Source organism: Chiloscyllium punctatum, chromosome 11 (genome assembly GCF_047496795.1).
Source record: "Chiloscyllium punctatum isolate Juve2018m chromosome 11, sChiPun1.3, whole genome shotgun sequence".
Classification (NCBI taxonomy): Eukaryota; Metazoa; Chordata; class Chondrichthyes; order Orectolobiformes; family Hemiscylliidae; genus Chiloscyllium; species Chiloscyllium punctatum.
Genome location: NC_092749.1, coordinates 22418365 through 22437178, shown reverse-complemented (window position 1 = coordinate 22437178; position 18814 = coordinate 22418365). Strand labels below are relative to the sequence as shown.

At 39.5% G+C, this 18814-nt stretch overlaps 1 protein-coding gene across 1 annotated transcript in view; it reads left to right on the top strand.

Moving 5' to 3' along the window:
- The window catches only part of sdccag8 (SHH signaling and ciliogenesis regulator sdccag8), a 357014-nt gene that overhangs the window by 214272 nt on the left and 123928 nt on the right, over positions 1-18814 (top strand). Inside the window, 1 exon segment of the mRNA XM_072580466.1 lies at positions 742-869. Within this exon segment, the coding sequence (XP_072436567.1) occupies positions 742-869 (128 nt within the window).

Here is an 18814-nt window from a genome sequence, read left to right as displayed (position 1 = left end):
CCTCAAACATGGCAGCCAGACTTATGGGCAGCAAGGTTCCATAGGAGGTAATAAAGACCATTTAATTTGTTTAAGTGATGATCATTGAAAAATAAATATTGGTAAAGCCACTGGGGAGAACTCCCGTGCTCTTCCTTGAAAAGTTTCGTGGGATCTTTCATATCTATCTGAGAGGCCAGAGAAGGCCTCCGTTTAAGATCTCATCTGAAAGAATGCAAACATAACTATACTTATAACTAGTAATACACTGAAGCATAACCTAGATCATGTTCTTTAAAGTAAGGATTGAATTCACAATTTTCTTGGGCCGGAGGCGAGAATGCTACTGCTGAGCCATGCCTGACACTTAATAATACTCTGTTAATCTCTTCTACAAACAATCCTTAGGGCTATGGTTTATTGCAGCTGTCCTCAGTAACCAACACAATTTGTATTTTAACTGGAACATTTAATAACTTCTGCATAAAAACCTTATCGGATTATATTAAGTGTCAACCACGATTCCTAAATTAAACACAAAATACAAGCATCTTGTGTCAGAACATGCTGTCTCCTTTTTGAAATAAATTAAATTCATTGCTTAGTGTTTATAATCACACAATTGTTTTTACAGATTTAAATGTAGATAATATTTAAGCAGTGATTATTGCAAAAATACGTTATTTTTACAATTTGAAGGTGTTACTGTTTAAAAACAGTTTTCTAGCTGCCCTATATTTTTGACCTTGTTGCCTCTTTCAGGATGGAAAAGGACAGTTTACTCCGCAGTCACAGTGATGATGTCAAGGCCCTGGTCTTTCAATCCCAACAACGTGAGCAAGAACTAACAGAAAAGATACAGCAAATGGAGGCCCAGCATGATAAAACTGGTAGGTGGTAGGCATAGATTAGAGCCAGGACACCTCTCTTGCAGGCCAGGCCCACACCTCACTGTGAAATGACATCAGGAACACCTGTAACCTTTGGCTGGCCAAAGGGAGCAGATGCTAACTTCACCGGAGATCCCGAATTACATATCAGTTAGCGTTTAAAAGGGAAATGAAAACCATTGCCCACTGTCTGTTGATTTCACAGTGCTGCTCTCACATCTGTTGCACCATCTGGATTATGAGTTTATTTACCTGTGTTAAGAAACTTAAAGCAGAGTGTTGCCAGCATAAAGTGAAGAACAAGGGGCTTCTCTTGGCTTGATTTTAAGGCACACATGTTACATAAGGAAAATCGCATCAGAAGCTCAGCGGGAAATGCTGCAGGGCTTATGTTTGAAACTCTGTTTGAATACCATCTTGCTATTGCCACATAAATTTGGAATAACTATTCTTAACAGGTTGACGACTTGGAATTGATTTCTGAATTGGAGTTGTTCTTTAGGTTTTAGTCATTACCTACTTTATCAATTCCATTAAGTAAAATAAATGCAAGTTTTAAAAATGTACAGTAACCTGCCAAACTGCATCCCTGAAGCTTTATTTTTCCCATCTCTAAATGTTATTTTAGTCATCATTTGCACATTGTGCATAAAGCTGTTTTCATTATGTTTCTCTGAAGGGTAACTATAGTATTGACAAGCTGGCGCACTGACTGAAAATGTAATGCTTCCTTTGGATTTCATAATGTCACATTATAATTATGCTGAACTACTGAAGGGAAATTTAATAAATACAACTTCATGTTAATCAAGATAACGCCAATAAAAATATTTTTAAAATGTACACCGTCTTGTGAGTATGGACATGGAGATAAAATTGATCAGTGCTCAGTTGTGAGTTAGAGTAGACTCATTTGGTGATTTTCTTTTCCTAACAGTGATCTCATATGCAGTCCTAATCGATAGCTTCCAATCTTGCTGGTTTTGGTTTTTCTTTGTACTGATAAGCAAGAAGTTCTGAACTTGTGGACTTTTGGTGACACAAAATAGAAAGGGAAGAATTTATTCTGAGTAAAATGGAAGTGTCTACACCAAAATAAAATAATGACTTTTGAAATCTAGTGATAACGATAATTAAATGTCTTTATTTTTATGAAGGGACTTTGGTTGCAATAGTAGAAATGGTAAGGCTTTTTTGAGGTAAGCAACTTCCATTATAATGACATTTTTTAACATTGCATTTGAATGAAATATAACTTTAATACATTTTCAAGAGCATCCTGTTGGCTCAGTTGTTGTATGCATTGCTGAGTATGCAATGTGCGTCGCAGAACAGAATATGTCAGGTACAATTGCTATTAGCATGGTATGTGAAGTGGAGAGGATTGAAAGGTATAAGTGGTGGTAAATTTAGGGTTCACCACATGGATTAGAAAAGTGGTGAAAAAAATCAGTCTAGGATTCACTCTTGATGGTTATCTTTTGGGAAGCACTTGTGCGTGGACATTAGCTGGAAGTAGCATTCTGTTTAACTGTAATGCTAGCCATGGATGGGTAGTTGCCAACATTCAATGTTGAGGTTCACTTATTATAATTGGCTGTTTAGGTCAAGCATTTACAATTGCTCATGTTATTATGCACATTTGATTTTACGGAATATTCAGGAATGTGCTCCAACATAGTAACATCCACAGGTTTATCTGTTATTTCTAATTACTTGTTAAAGAAGGTGCATTACCTCTCAACTTATATAATTCCAGAATTCATATATTCAAAGTATCATATCTTTTCATCTACAATCTATACAATGGTTTTTTGATATGTTTATTGAGCTGGCTTTGAAATATATGAGTAAAATAAAACACAAATAACTGTTCCTAGTGAGGTAATGTTACTGAAACTACATTCCAAGGAATGAAATTTCACTTCTAATTTCAAATGCCTTTAAATTGAATAGTCAAATCATCAATGCCAAAAGTACATTGTGAAACTTCGCTCCTGTGTATTACAAGCATCTCAACTGCTAGTACTCCCTATCAAAAGATAGTCTCTGTAGGTTCACCCTTAGGCAATCTGTCTAGATTGATAACTACTTGGAGTGAAGATTTGTTTTTACACTTGTTCCTGGGATGTAAGCATCTCTGCCAACACCAGTTGTTGCCTATTCCTGATTGCCTTCGAGAAGGTATGGCTGAGCGCTTTCTTGAAATGATGCAGTACAGCTTGTGTAGATGCAACCACAGTGCTGTTTAGTTGGGATTTCTAGATTTTTGATCCAATGACAGTGAAAGAGCAGCAATATCAATCCAAGTCAGGATGGTGTGTGGCTTGGACGGGAATTTGAAGATGGTGGTGTTTCCGTGCATTGGCCCTTTTCTTCGAGGTAGACATTAGCTTGATTAGTTGTCAAAGTTGGAAAAAAAACAACAGAAAACAGCTGGCTTTCTTTGGTTATAATAGAGGTAAACCAAACATAACACTTTTTACATGTGGTTTGGAGGAGCCAATGTTGGACTGGGGTGGACAAAGTTAAAAATCATACAACATCAGGTTACAGTCCAGCAGGTTTATTTGGAGGCACCAGCTTTCAGAGTGCTGCTCTTTTATCAGGTGATTGTGGAGCAGGATCATAAGACACAGAATTTATAGCAAAAGATTATAGTGCCATGCAGCCGAAATGATAAACTTAGATTAAGTCTTTCATCTGTTAGAATGGGTTTGCTCATTTTGGTTCTTTAATATGTAAATCCCAGAACTTCTTTTAAGTCACGTTCTCAAGATAACTTCAGGTTTTCTAACAAAAGGTTCCATCTCAGCTCATACAGTGCATTCATTAAAGATATGAGATTAAAGTCTATCTGTATCCCAATCTTGAGTCAGACTGGTTCTGTTTCTAAAGTGGGATTTATAGAATATTACATGGATTGACTGTAGGTTATGCATTTTTTGAGCAAAATAGAACATATCTGCAAATATAATTCTGTAGATACAAATTCACTCCATAGACTTATGTGTGTGCGCATGCAGGAGAGACAGAGTGAGTGTGCGCATGTGTGTGTGTGTGCATGTCAGTACAGGTGCATGTGAGAGAGTGTGTGTTTGCATGTGTGTAAGCTTGGTATAGTATGTGTGTGAGTGTGATGGGGTATAAGCCTGTGAGAGGGTGCGTGCATGGGTGTGAGTGTGGGAGGTTGTATGTGTGTGTGTGTGAGAGACAGCTTGTGTATGAGAGAGGGTGTGCATCAATGTGTGAGTATGTAAGTGTGTTTGTGGGAGAGTGTATAGTGCAGTGGGGTCGCCTATAGTGTGACATGAACCCAAAGTCCAGGTTGAGGCCATCCTCATGGGTACTGAACATGGCTCTCAGCCTCTGCCCGGCCATTTTGCATTGTTGCCTGTCTTGAATTCCGCCTTGGAGGATGGTCACCCGAAGGTCTGCTGCTGAATGTCCCGGACTGCAGAAGTGTTCCCCGACTAGGAGGAAACACCCCACCTGGAGATTGTTGTGCGGTGTCCATTCATCCATTGTCATAGCATCTGCTTAGTCTCGCCAATGTACCATGCCCCAGGACAACATCAACCACACTGTACAATCCTGTCACGGCAACTCCTCCAAGACGTGTTAGAGTGTCGACACGGGTACCACCATTACAAGTGGGGACATCACTGACCGTGTAAATGGCAGGTACTCATGTGACTTGGCCAATGTTGTCTATTTCATACGCTGCAGGCAAGGTTGCCCTGAGGCATGGTACATTGGCGAGACCGAGTAGACGCTACGGCAACAGATGAATGGACAGCACACAACAATCGGGGTGTTCCTTCCCAGTCGGAGAACACTTCAGCGGTGTGGGACATTCAGCCACAGACCTTCGGGTGACCATCCTCCAAGGTGGACTTCAAGACAAGTAACAACACAAAGTGGCCAAGCAGAGGCTGATAGCCAAGTTTGGTACCCATGGGGATGGCCTCAACTGGGACCTTGGGTTCATATCACAATCTCTCTCTATCTCTCTCTTACACACACACTCTCTCTCTGTCTGTCTTTCTCTTACATACTCACGCACTCACATAGACCCTCTCTCATATATCCTACACCCACCCCCCGACTCATACCCATGCACACCACCCTCTCACAGACTTATACCCTATCACACTCACACACATACTTTACCAAACTTACACACACATAACCACACAATCTCTCACATGTATACACTCACTGTCTCTCCTGCATGCGCACATATATAAGTTTATGGAGTGAATTTGTATCTGCAGAATTAATTTGTAGATATGTTCTAGCTTGCTCAAAAAATGCATAACCTACAGTCAATCCATGTAATATTCTATAAATCCCACTTTAGACGTAGAACCAGTCTGACTCAAGATTGGGACAGAGATAGACTTTAACCTCATACCTTTAATGCATTGTATGAGCTGAGATGGCACTTTCAGTTAGAAAACCTGAAGTTATCTTGAGAATGTGACTTAAAAGAAGTTCTGGGATTTACATATTAAAGAACCAAAATGAGTAAACCCATTCTAAAAGATAAAACACTTAATCTAGATTTATCATTTCAGCTGCATGACACTGTAACCCTTTTGCTATGAATTCTGTGTCTTATGGTCCTGATCACAACCACTTGATGAAGCAGCAGTGCTCCGAAAGCTAGTGCCTCCAAATAAACCTGTTGGACTGTAACCTGGTGTTATATGATTTTTAATTTTTTAGATAGAAATAATTGTCACAAGTGATTTGTTACCACTTAGATTCTGTTCAGAAATTAGCTCTTTTTATAACGTGGCTGTTTCTGGGAAATTGCAGTAATGAGTTGTGATTTTAGTTTATATTATATTGTACTACCTAAAAGTGGTTCTAATAAATTTAGCCTTCCTCTCCTTTTAGCCACCAGTCCCACTCCATATTACAATGCATATAATAAGTGATTTATTCCTTCACACCATTTCATCGTTGCCAAGGTTACTGAACATTGAGCAATTCTAATCTGTGTACATGAAGATTCTTTACATGATCTTTTATAATGTCATTTTACCAACATTGCCTTTACAGCTTGATCATCTTCCTGACCTTGTGATTTTAAAAAAAAGCTTTGACAATTCCAAATTTGGCAATTAATTGCAGTGCCTAAAGTCAAGAATCACACTTGGAATATATTTCTGTATAACATAGAAAGCTATTATTTCTCAGAAATAATTTTGATGACACAGGGAGAATTGCTAATGTGTAGGTTAGTTAAGAAACTGGCTGATCCCCATGGCATTGTTCGTGAGCAGTACTTGCTGTTTGACACCTATGACATTAATGTCAGAGGTCAACGTCAATGAAGGATGTGCTGTCGTAAGATGCAAAACAGAGACCTAATTGGAAGGTTGGGGAATATTATTGCAAAGAGTTAATAGCACATAAGAATTACAAATCCCTAAAAATAGAGCTGAATGTTGAAAAAAATAATAAAATCTGCAGATATTAAAGTTTCTGCATTTAAGATGAGGTTTTAGCTAACTGAATTCATAAGTGTTGTATTTCTTCTTTCATGATCTTTAAGCACATTTTTATTATAAAATAAAGTGAAAATCAAAAATGCTAGAAATACTAAACAGATATGGCTACATCTGTGGAAAGAGAAACCGAGAAGTCAGTGACCTAAATTAGTTATCCTGCAGGGTTCGGATCATGTCAAAGTGCCAGATAAAGCATCTGAATAGGTGCACTTGTCAGAAACTGATTCAGCCTGTAGTAAGCTGAAAATTTGAATTTTCTTGAGGTTTTTGTTTTCAGATATTTGTTAAATGTTTTTCTTATCCATTTAATTTTTATTTGACTGCTTTTCTTAAAAGCTAAAATTTAAATAGAGAAGAGTAACGGCAATAGTGAGAAATCACTCATGTGGTGCGGTGTTAAAGGTAATCCTGTGAAAAGGAGATATTCTAGTGCTTTCAGCAGTGTATAAATGCATTTCAGGATTAGCTTTTCAATACTGAGAACTTTTGCTCTATTTGGTCTCTTTCCACTCCACCTTCCTAGTTTCTTACTTCCTGTTCAATATATGCTTCTTGGCCTTGCAAGGTGCTCTATTATGTTCTTTTACTTGAGATCTGCACACAAGGTGTACAATCTTGATTCAGACAACGCTGAACTAGGTATCTGTTTGCACAGTATTTTCTTAATTTTTTTATTTAAAAGCTGTAAATTTTCGCGCTGATACAACAAATTGTGAACAATCTGCAAAGATACAGGGTAGCTACTCTTAGTAGAAACAAGAATACATGTACATTTTAAAATTTAAATTTGGAAGAGAAGTAGAAATTTAAATTAACAAGCTATGGGAATTTCCATTGCTTCAGATATTGTCTGTTTATTAATTTAAGTAGTGATCTTCAAAGACAGGTTCAAGATGATGAGCAGCAGCTCGTGAACTGAAAGCTGCTTCACGTTAATACATGGGAGGTATTCAAGTGATTTGTGTTTACAGTAACCTGCACAATTAAAAGTGGTTTAGTAAATGATTTCTACTTTCATACTGTGCAAATAATTTAAAAGTAAAATGATCAATACAAAACCGACCATAGTACTGAGTTTATAAGCAAAACCGAACAAATAAATTCCATTTTAAGAAGCATGCTGTTATTGTCTTTAATATATTGCTGGAAATATTATAGCTTACTATATTTTATATTTGGATTGATTATGTGCAAGCATTAACTATCCACTTCACAAATAATTTAATGTAAATAACTGGAAGAAATATAGAAATAAAAATAATTCAAGTTTTGTAAAAAATATTTTAGTAAATTTTTATTTGTGAATGTATACACTAATAATGGATATTTACACTAACGACACCTTGAAACAAAAGTTTTTTTTTTCTACAAAGAATGCAATACAGCCCACAACCCTATGTGCTGGTCAGTTCACATGCTGCAGGTTCTCCGTATAGCTCACTTTGTTCTAATTATTATGAGGTTGTCTCTCGTGGTTTGTTTTTGAAATGGTTCCTGAGTTTCTGAATATTTTATAGTTGACCTGACATTTCAGTTTTTCAGCTTATCATTCAAATGTAAAAATTCATTTTTAAATATATTTTTATAATAATTATACCTATTGAAATTTGACTTGGAAGTTGCAAGGTGAGCACAATTTGTTCAATCACAACAGTAACTTGCATTTACTTGGCTCTGCTTTTCATAAGGTCTGAATCTAAGTACTTTGCAAGGGGAGTGATGTTAGAAGGTCGGGAATTGGTGACCACACAAAGCAAGAAATTTTGGGCATGATCAAGTGCGCATTTGAGGGAGTTTTAAGAGAATTTGAAATGGAATAAACAGTATTTGCAGTGAAAGGGAGATAATATAATTATAGGCATTTACAGTAATCACATTCATTACCTTAACCACATTGAGAGCAGTCTAACATTTCTTTAGGTTGTACAGATGATGGGAATGTGTTTATTGTGCAAGTGTATGGGTTAGCAATTCTAAATGGGCTTCATGTATAACCATTTAATAAGGGTACACAGTAAATGCTCTCTAGGGCATCAACATTATGCATTGGAATAAATATCCTTACCATCACATAGGAATGAATTCTCATTTTATCTTTTGTGTCATTTTTATTCGAATGCAGCAAATACTGAATTTCAGGTCTAATGTGCCCCTAATTGCAGTGCACTATTTAGCTGTCTCCTGAGCACCAAGCTCAAATAAAAGGCAACTGTGTTTCAGTGCTGTGTGTTGTTTTTTTTTGTTAATGGGTAAAGCTGAAGGGTCAAAGAGATTTTAGATAATCGTATCCCAAGTGGATTGTGTCTGGCTCACCCCACATTCTGCCTGGCTCTTTTTTTAAAGCAATTGTTAACAGTTGCTGACAGAAACTAGCAGACTGTGAGAGGACACATTGATGCGATTGATGTGCAGACTGGAACCAGAAGGTTGCCACTTTAAATAAGTAGTGTATTAGTTGATGTATTAGTGCTTCTGGTTTAGATTGTGGAGTTATGTTCCATCTTTATATCCAGTTTAAACCGTGACATGCAGCTTTTCAGAGATCAGCAATCCAATTATCCGTTTTCTAGAGAGATACATTTTGAGTACATAAGGTTTTAGTCTGGTTTTGATGAGTACTTTTTTTGCCTTTGATTCTGTACCAGAATTGTGCAGCTTTGTTACAAATAGTTACAAAAGTGAGTATTTAAATGCTACTGAAACTCAGTGTGCAACATTTTGCATTTAATTTGCAATTAATTTAATTTAATTCAAACATCTTTAACCTATCAGCATGCTGAATTTATCTGGCAAAGTAATTTTCACATGACCCTCAAGAGTTGGTTCAGGGTTGAGATTTTGAAGACAGTAAGTGATAGCTTGCAGCTATGCATCTTTTTAACATAATGTTTCAAGTTCAAGATTTTTTTAAGTTGTTGACATCAGACTTCAATTGTCCCTCTAAAGGTTGCACAGAGATTTAGGTTTTTCTGATGGCAGTCAGCCGAACATTGGGTGCATTTAAGGCAACCAGCTCATGACACAGACAAATGTTCAGCCCTTATTTGCATATACATATGGCCTTTGATGGCTTTTCTCATACCATTGTGTAGCTTGTCGAGTTTCTAACTGATGTTGATTTCATAACTTATGACTGATATACTGGAGATTCAGGCACCCATTTAACATGCAAGAAATGTCAAGGAACCATCATGTGTACAGACCATCGAGTTTAAATCCCTACTCCCATTAATAACATATGTCTTATTGACACTTATCAACATAGAGTTGTACAGCATAGAAACAGACCGTTTGGTCCAATTCACCAGTGCCAAACAGATATCCTAAATTAATCTAGTCTGATTTACCAACATTTGGCCTATATCCCTCTAAACCCTTCCTATTCATGTACCAGTCCAGATGCTGTTTAGATGTTGTAATTGTACCAGCCTTCACCACTTCCTCTGACAGCTTATTTCATACATGCACCGACTTCTGCATGAAACAGTCTTGTATTTGGTGTTTTTTCTGCTCACTGTGGGTATCAGGTCCTTTAAATTCATCAGGAGCTGTTTCAGTGTGGTGGTAGGTTTGTGGGCCACCATGATACCAAGGCATTGGAGTAGTCTAGTTGTCATCACTGAAATGTCTTTGATGTATGGTAGGCTGGCTAAAATCTGTGTGTGTGTTGTGTCTTCTTGTTTAGGTCTGTTGTGCAGGAATCAGCAGAATGTAATCCTTGTTCCTGATTATATTGTGTAGGTGTTTTTCCTCGGCTTCACGTAGTTCCTGGGTGCTAAAGTATGTTTTGGTCTGTTTAAATAATGTCCTGATGCAGTTCCATTTGTGGGTGTTTGGATGGTTGTGCCTATAGTTGAGTATCTGGTCAGTGTGTTTGGCTTTCCTGTAAACACTGGTCTGCAGCTCTCCATTGGCTTTTCGTTCTACTGTGACACCTTAGACGGGGAATCAGTTATTGTTCTCTTCTTCGTTAATGAATTTCATACCGGTAAGGATGTTGTTTATATTCTTGTGGGTTTCTTCTAGTTTGTTGTGTTTTGTGATGATAAAGGTGTCATCCACATAGTGGACCCAAAGCTTGCTGGATTGTGGGAAGAGCTGTTTGCTCTAACTTCTGCTATAAGTCCTGACATTGGTGATCCCAAAGACATCCCATTGATTTGTTTGTAGATCTTGTCGTTGAAGGTGGAGTGGGTTGTGAGGTACAGGTCTAATAGTTCGAGGATACTGTCCTTGCTGATGGAGTTGATGCTGTCAGCTTTTGAATCCTTGGTTCATCTAGCAATGAGGCCAGTGTTTCTTTGGCTAGGGTGATGGTTATTGATGTGAATTACTTTGCCAGATAAATTCAGCATGCTGATAGGTTGAAAGGAAACCATGACCTCGTCATATTCTACCTTGGTGTCTTTGATGATGTTAATGAATTCCTGGTCGAGTGGATTGAGTGGGTTGAGTCTTCTACCAGTTGTGTTACAGTTCCTTCTACCAGTTGTGTTACAGCCTATATGTCGGTGTGCCAGGAAGTGAGACTTGGGTCTGAGGGGGACCCCTTGCATATGTACCTTTGGTAATCCGTAGAAACGGGTGTGTTGGATCCTTCTTGTCTGTCTTGTTAATTTCACCTGTCTTGTGTATTTTATTCAGGGAATGCTGTAATGCTGTTTTCTAGCTGTGAATCAGATCCAACACCACTTGTTGGTAGGTGTTGGATTCGGTTAGTAGTATTTTTCAATGTATTGAGTTCTGTTCAGGATGACAGTCATGTGCCCTTTGTCTGCGAGTAGGATTACAGTATTTCTTTCTTTGCTGAGTCCTTCCAGGGTTTTCCTTTCCAATGTGTTGAGGGTGTTCCCTTCTTTCTTCCTGCTTAGTATTGGTGCTACTGTCCATCTGATGGCCAGCTGGGCTTCTTCTGTAAGTCCGTTGCCTTTCAGGGTGCTTTCCAGTGCTGCTAGAAAATCTGTGGTTGAAGTTCCTCCCTCATACTAGGACTGCTTTATCCATGTCTGTGAGTGTTGGTCAGACAGGTTCTTTATCCAAGTCACTGAATTGTCCAAATCATTGCTGTGTGAGAGCTTGGACTGTTTTTTCTTGTCGGGCTAGTCTTTTCTTTGTCTTGGTCTGCTGTTGTTTAATGTTGATGGTTCACCCTAGCATACTTGTCCAATCATGGTCAGTCACGTTAGTGTACAGCATTGTTTGGCACAAAATTTCTTGTTCGTGTTTGTGGAGTCAGTTGTGGGCATTGTTTATCACTTCTTATAGCATTCTGTGACTGTTGTGTTCTGCTGTTCTCCTGGCTTGTGGGGTGTTGAGAGGTGATTTATATTTGACACATCGTGGTAATACCTGTTTCCTGAGACATTCGTGTAGGAAGTGCAGTTGCTGGTATGTGGCTCTCAGTTGGATGGTGATGGTTTCCTATCTTCAGGCTAATGTGACCATGTTTGCACCTGTAGGTATTTGAGAGTTTGGAGAAGATTTGTAGCTCAGGTTATGGATCAGGTTGTAAGTTTGCTCGTTGTTCATATCAGAAACAGAACTGAAAATGATATCACCTACCACAACAAACCAATTACATAAATAGCATGCAGAACTGAACACCAACGCTTCACCAGAGGCTCACTGATGATGTTACCTTACATAGTGATGAAACAGCTGAGAACAAACCCACCAGGTCAGCGAGCAAAATTGCAACCTGATCCGTGACCTGAACTACAAATCTCCAAAATCTCAAACGGTTGTTTGCATTTAGAGAACCATTTATGACACCAGAGCGACAAGATGTTCACCCTTGTCCTCAATGAATCTTATATAATTGTGGAATGTTTTTTAGGAGAGGGAAGAAAAATTCTAAATGTTTAAAAATTAAATTAGTTGCATAAGTATACAAACCAAACCCTCAAAGAAATGACTAAAAAAAAATCTTGCCAATAATCTACTTATTTTCTGTAGGCGCTGCTCTATTGCCTTGTTCCTGAATGGGCCTGTCACCGTTTATTATGCATCCACAATTAGGCTTCCAAAGGTATGCCTTTACCTCGGCTTCCCTACTAATATTTCCTGACTGTTTGAGTGTTCTCTATCTCAGCTTGAAGCCTATGATAATTATAAGGGAACTGCCATTCCTGTGTCTGGCAAAATCTCACTCATGTAGTTGCAATAAATGCATAAAGTCAGGTGTTTTCATGTTCTGACTTTTTTATTTGGCAGTACATATTTAATTAACAGAGAAGACTAGCAAATAGAGATTGAAGTTCATGCATTATAACTTTACTTATTTGCAACATCCACTCTGCCAACTTAAGCCCGTGATCCATAAAGTGGAAGTAGGGATAATGTTCAGTCAGGAGACTATAAAATGGGCAACAAGCAACACACAATCTCCCCACCTCCGCATAATAAACCCCATAATTCTCATCCCTAAAGTATTCGGGCCTTCCTGCTCCATGTGCTTCCACAGCTCTGATCTCCTCAATGCTGTCAGGAGACAGCCTTTTCACTTGCCGCACTGCCAACCTTTGAATTCACACTATCCACTGTTGATAGACCTCAACTCTATTAGCTGACTGCAGAAAAGAGGGTCCTTGCTAAAATGTCATTGCCACTATTTAAGAAATTTCAAAGCCTCAGATTCACACCTCTATCATGTGCTAAAGTATGACAGACCAATATTTCCAGTTATGCTAGATCATGCCACTTGTTAATTGTTCCATCTAAACCACCCAAATATTCAACTTTCAACTGTATCTGGGATTGTCAGGCTGTAATGCCCACAGCCCCACTCCAGGATATGGCTGTTTTTCTACCTTGTGTTACCAAAGTTAATTCTAATGTGTCAAAGCTGCAAGTCTGGGCACTGTGCTTCCAAGCCCATAATTTGCTTCCCCAAATGTTTCACATGTCCCTTTCCCTGAGGTTCAAGACGCCATCTCTCCCCTTCCTATGGTATCCCAAAGCTCTCACTCCAGTCTTGTCAGTCCTCCCTTTAATCTGAATGCCATCAAGAGCATAGTTCCTCTCACAATCTTTAATGTCCCCATTTCCTTCCGCCTGTGCAGATATATGCACCTCAATGAAACCTAAGACTTTGGAACTACTGTCACATGGATCATGTGATGGAGATAGAACAGTTCCCATCTTGAACGCTCCAATCATATTTACCTGGTCAGAAATAGAAACCCGGGGATCACTCACAATTTGATTTGCTGTGGAATAGCAAAGGCAGATTTGCCTGAGGCTTTACAGACTTGCACAGAAAATGAAGAAGGCTGTTCATGACATGAGTACCACTGTAACTCAGCCATATAAGTACACGAGTATTTCCATTGAAAGTGCAGCTACGTTCTTGGACCATTAAATGCACATCTACTGAGTGAATACTAATTAGCTTAAGCCAGTTGTATGATGTGTTCTGTAGCATTGGCAAATATAGTGATGGTGCATGCATGGATGCATGTACAATCAGTTGCTAACCTGGTGAATGTAGATGTGCAAGTGGGCTGTGAAAGGGCTGAGATCATCCTGAGGAAGTGAGCATCGATGACATGAGCAAGATTTATTTCCATTCTAATTGGCCCTTGAAAAGCTGGTAGTAAGCTGCTTTCTTGAATTTTTCAAAAAAATTCATTCATGGGATGCATTCATTAAATTTGTTCATGTTGGCTGGGCCAGCATTTTTTGCTCATCCCTAGTTGCCCTTGAGAAGTTGCTGGTGAGCTGCCTTCTTGAATTGATGCTGTCCACGTGCTGTAGGTGGTCCCACCATGCCATTAGGCAGAACATTCCATTATTTTGTTTCATGAATGATTAAACACATGTTGGGGTGACTTGGTAGATTGGTGAGGATGAGATCAAGTAGGTTTTTCCTTGTGTTGGCTGCCTTACTACCTGTTACAAGACAAGTCAGGCAGTTATGTTTGTGTTCCTGCTGTTGTGCTGCTGCCATTGTTCCTATAGTAGAAGAGATTGCAAATTTGGAAGGTGTGTCAAACATTGTTGCAATACATCTTTGGGATAGTACACACTGCAGCCAGTGTGCTACGCTGGTAGAGAAAGTGAACGTCCAAGGTGGATGGGGTCCAAATCAAGTAGGCTGCCTTGTTCTGGATTTCTTAAGCCTTCTGAGTGTTGTTGGAGTTTCACTTATCCAGGTTATTGGAGACAATTCAGTCACATTCTTGACCTCTGTCCTGTAGGTGAGGTCAGAAAGTGTGTTACTTGCTGCCACTGACATGCTTTTTTTTAGTCACAGCATTTATATGGCTGGGTCAGTTACGTTTATAGTCAGTGCCCACAGGATGTTGAAAGGAGGGAACTCAGTGATGTTAATGAAGAAGATCATTGCCTGGCACTTTTGTGAATGTTATTTGTTGTTTATCAGACCAAGCCTGAATGGTATGTGGGCTGCTTCATTCAACTGTATTTTACAGTTTAAAAGTTGGAGACCAGCTCACCTTCTGTGGCTATGTCACTCCAAGCCAATCTTGCATGTACTGAGTAAGTTGAAGGTTGACATTTATGATGGCAGGGATGTCACGAGGAGGCTGAGACAGATCATCCACGTGACACATTTGGATGCAAAAGCTTCAGGTGTGTCACTTACCCTCACATGCTAGATTTTTACCATGATTATGGATGGGATGTTCATTAAAACTCTAGCTCCATGGGAAAAAAGCAGATGCAGCTTCAGGCTTGGGCCTGAGGATGATGCTGATTGTCCTTGGGTTATGGAGACAACCGGAGCTGGGTCTGTTTATTCTTTCTGTCTCTCTTCTGTTAGGCAGTGAAATCTGGACCCAGCTAGTGCAGAAGGTGCTGCATCATGGTTGGATAGAAAGATACTGTGAGTTAGGAACCCAATCAAGAAGGCGATGGGAGGTTTGGCACCTGAGTTACTGTTAATATTTAGTCATAGGCCTGAGCAGGTACAGCAATGATAACCCAGAAGATTTATGTTTTGACATATCTTGGAAAGGAAAGCATCTTATTTATGTTGACGCAGTCAAAATAAGATTGGCTATAAGGCAATGAAACAATGTGTGGGGCTGAATTTAACCTCTAAGATGACGATGGGCAGGCTGGGAATTTCACACTGCCAGCCATGAGCCTCTCTTCAGGCTTGATCCTGATTGTGGGCCATTTTCCAGGAAGTGACATTGGTAGGGATGAGGAGGTGGAAGGGAGGTTGATGCAGGTATCCAATTAAGTTAAAAATCCTCTTAGTCGATTCTTAAACTTTTCCCAGTGTGACTGCACCTTAGTGCTGCAACTTCATAATATCCCAGGGTCGGTGGAGAGTGGCAGTGATGGTGGGGGAAATTCAGCATGATGGGAACTGTTTAAACTGCAGGTTTTTCTTTTTTATAAAAAGCAAACTAGCAATTGCCTTTCCACAGATTTTTTTTGTAGGAGCAATCTGTCTCCAAAGAACTGTCTGTTACGCTACATGCACCAATAGAAAAAGTGAAGAGAATTAAGGGGGCCTCACAGCTACCAGAAATTAGTCCAAGGCCTGGGGAGGCAGGGATAGTCATGACATACAATTTGGCAAGTTCTGTATTAAGGCATAATTTCAGAGGCAAAGTGGGATTTTCAATTTGATCCTCCGGGTGATGGGCAACATAGTCCCCACAACAATTCAGGTCTGAGATACCCATTTGAGTGTGATGCCAGGATCCTGAAGCCATCAGGAAAATCCAGCCCCAATTGATCTTTGGCATAAAAAGAAACTCTCAACAGTAATTGAATTTTAATTTTATCTAGAATCATCTAATGAGGATTCGTAAGACTAGAATTTCAGGAACAAAGGTTAGTAGTTAATAAATCAGCTCCAGACTTAGAATCAGGACCACAGCAGACATTAGGTGTGTTCTACTTATTTAAAAGCTGATTGCCTTTCTGGAATCTATAGTACAGGGGAGGGGAGGCAGTACAACCAAGACTTGAGCAGGAGTAGAGTGAACAGGGAATGGAAAACTCAGGCCAGCCCAACTGGAAAGAAAGGTGTAGAAGCGAAGCAGCCCAGCTTAAGTGGAAGAAAGAGATTGTCGGCAGAGGCTGTAATGCAAGCGGGACCAGGAATTTATGTGACCTCATTAGTGTCAGAATCTTGTGAAAATCTCAGAATTCCATCAGATTCTGTAGATGCTTAGTTGCAATTTAAGATTTGCTCAACTAATCTCTCAGGGCTTTTGCCCAAAACGTCGATTTTCCAGCACCTTGAATGCTGCCTGACCTGCTGTGCTTTTCCAGCACTACTCTAATCCAGACTCAATTAATCTCTCAACCATTTCATTTTTACAATATCATAGTGATCTACTCACTCAAAATACATGGCATTTTGGAACAATGCTGTTATTAATCTCAATCCAATTCTGAGTGAGCAGTGTCATGGCTACTGTAGCTTGCAGGATTTGCTTTTAGCTTATGTGATGGAAAACAACATTTTGTTTTATATGATTGGGACGTAGAAAATAACTTATTCTAAAATGAGAAAACTCTAAGATTTAAACAATTAACTTATGCAGAAGAAGAAAAGTAACTGGCAGCTTCATGGTCAGGGTGCAGTCAACATCAGTTTTAAAATATTTAAAAGATGGTAGTGCATACCATGGGAAAGTAGGGGAACAGAACTGATGTGCTCTGATAAAGACCTGACCCTAGAGATAATATGGGAAAAGTAAATTCTTTCTGAAAGTCTGCAGTGTGAAATCTAAATCTTAAACAAAATTTTAGGCTGCTCTGCAATTAATGCACTGAATTTTGGAGTGAAATTCACAAGCTATTCAAATTATGTTTCATTAAACAATCTTCCTACCTTCCACACTCAATGTTGTTGTGAAATGTCTAATTTTGTGACTCATATGTTTTAGTATTAAAAGACACTTTATTAATTCAAGAATTTAGTTTATGAAATATAAAATAAATGAAGACGCTGATAAACAGACCTAAAGTAATTGCAATGCAAGGGATGGCCCATGTTTATTTAGTAAGGTCAGAGTTGGAAGTGGTTCAACACTGATCAATGAATGATCTCTTTCTGAGTCTTTTGGTAGAGATGGAGTGCAGAATTAAGGGAGTGGGCTGCTCATTGCCACCTCCCAGAAAGAAAGTCACACTCAGCTGATAAGAAGCCCACCCTGCAGCCATTTTATGTTGGGTGTGCAAGATAAAGTGGTAGCAAGTGGGCTTTCCACCTTTCAGCTTCTAGCTGCTCTGATTGGTCAGCAGTATTGGCTTATTAGTGGGTGTTGCCAGGGCTAGTGGAAGTAGAATGAAGAAGGCCCAGTGGATTGCCAGAGTAAAGTAAGTTGTGGGTATTGGGTAGAAAAGGTTAGACCAGTTTAGGGAAAGGGCGTGCGCTGTTTTCTTAGGAAGGAACGTGGGGGGGGGGGGAGGTGGAATCTCCAAATATGTTAAAGCATCTCCCCTTCCTTTTGGACTGTTTAAAACGTGGGAAGAAAAGGGCTACCATTCTGCTCATGCTAGTATTATATATTTTCATGTCCACTGTCCTAATCAACCTGTCCACTGAATCCCTACTAAGTAGAAGCAGACCATTTGGCCCATCAAGTCCACACTGACCCACTGAGGTGCAACCCACCCAGAGCCAATCACTACCCTATCCCTGTAACCCTACATTTCACATGCCTAATCCACCTAGCCTGCAGATCCCTGGACACTCTGGACAATTTAGCATGGCCAATCCACCTAACCTGCACATCTTTGAACTGTGAAAGGAAACCAGAAAATCCACACAAACACAGGGAGATGGTGCAAACTCCACGCACAAAATCGCCCAAGAATTGAACCTGGGTCCCCAGCGCTGTGAGGCAACAGTGCCAACCACTGAGCCACCATGCCACCCGTAATGACACATCTCTGGGCAAGTGGGTCTTGAACCCAGTCCTGGTCCAAATGTAGAGACACTGCCAGTACCCAACAAGAGCACTCACCATGCCAGTATTATATGTGGGTAGCATATTATTTGGGTCATTTGGCCTTGTTACAAGCTCTATTAACCCTTAATTATTAAATATGATGGTTGGGCTATTGATATCATTGCCTGCCTAGCTGCTGTATTATGGGGGCGAACTTGGAGGACAAGAAGGTGGTAGACTCGATACCTACCTATATTATGTGTACCCCACCCAGCCACCTGCTGAAAACATGCCTATGAGGGATGGGTGTAAAGTCCAGCCTGGGATATCCATACCTGGGACAATAAGAGATTAAAACTAGTCGTATGGCATCCTAGAACAGAGGGAAGACTTAGGAATTGGAGGTAATTAGTCTAAATCTTCGTCTTGGGTTTCTGGATAAGCAACCTGGAGGGTTTTTATTTGAATTTCTGTTTGATGTCCCACAGAAACAGGCAGTTAAACTGGATGCAGTTTTGAAATAAGAGAGAATGTACTATGA